General features: G+C 41.1%; 1 protein-coding gene across 1 annotated transcript; it reads left to right on the top strand.

Annotated features, from left to right (window-relative positions):
* The first annotated feature begins 202 nt into the window (after window positions 1-202).
* On the top strand, window positions 203-961 carry LOC130735185 (uncharacterized). The gene has a single exon (XM_057587272.1). The coding sequence runs from the start codon at window positions 203-205 to the stop codon at window positions 959-961; it is 759 nt and encodes a 252-aa protein (XP_057443255.1).

Here is a 961-nt window from a genome sequence, read left to right as displayed (position 1 = left end):
TTCTTCTTGGTGGCAAGATCTGAAAATTTCGTGCTTCCCCGAGGGAGATAACCTGTGGTTTGAGAGGAATCTGTGTAGGCGAGTAGGCGAAGGGAATGAGACTCTTTTCTGGTCTGATATTTGGTTTAACAACCTGAAATTTCAGTGCAGCTATCCAAGATTATTTTTGCTATCAACTCAAAGAGAGAGCTGTATCAAGGAAATGGGGTTTTGGTTAAATGGAGCTTGGATTTGGAATTTTACTTGGAGGAGGGCACTAAGAGAGTGGGAACTGGATCTGCTAAATCACTTGAGGAGTACATTACAATCTTTTGTGCCATCCCTGAATGATGCAGATTCTTGGCTTTGGTTAGCTAGTCCAGAAGGTAAATATACAGTCCAATCTGCCTACTTGAGTTTACAAGATCATGGCACAGATTTGAACTTAATTGATGACACTTTCAAGAATCTTTGGAATGTCCCAGCACCTTCAAATGTCTTGGCTTTCACTTGGAAAGTCTTCCATGATCGAATTCAGACAAGGGTTAATCTCAGCAAAAGACAAGCTCTTCCCTTACCGGCTGATGTTCGATGCCCCATGTGTCTGTTACATGAAGAAACTTCAATGAATCTTCTCTTTTCTTGTCCAGCAGCATGGAACATTTGGATGGCCTGCTATAAGTGGTTCGGATTTACTACTGTGCTACCTAACAATGGTAAAGAACACTTCTTGCAGCATGTCCAACCGTGGTGGTCAAAATCTCAAAAGCTAGGAGCTTGGGCAGTGTGGATAGCTGTAATTTGGGGTATTTGGAATTCCAGAAACAATTACATTTTCAACAATGTGCCCCTAAATGTTGATAAGGTAATAGATGGGATACAATTCAAGTCCTGGAGTTGGCTTAGAGGCAAATTAAAAGGTTTTAGTTACACAGTTTATGAGTGGCAAGCTCAGCCATTCATTGCAATTACTTCTTTGTGA

The sequence above is a fragment of the Lotus japonicus genome, chromosome 2 (genome assembly GCF_012489685.1).
Source record: "Lotus japonicus ecotype B-129 chromosome 2, LjGifu_v1.2".
Taxonomy (NCBI): Eukaryota; Viridiplantae; Streptophyta; class Magnoliopsida; order Fabales; family Fabaceae; genus Lotus; species Lotus japonicus.
The sequence above is the reverse complement of the archived record's forward strand: the minus strand, read 5'-3'. Positions and strand labels throughout refer to the sequence as shown.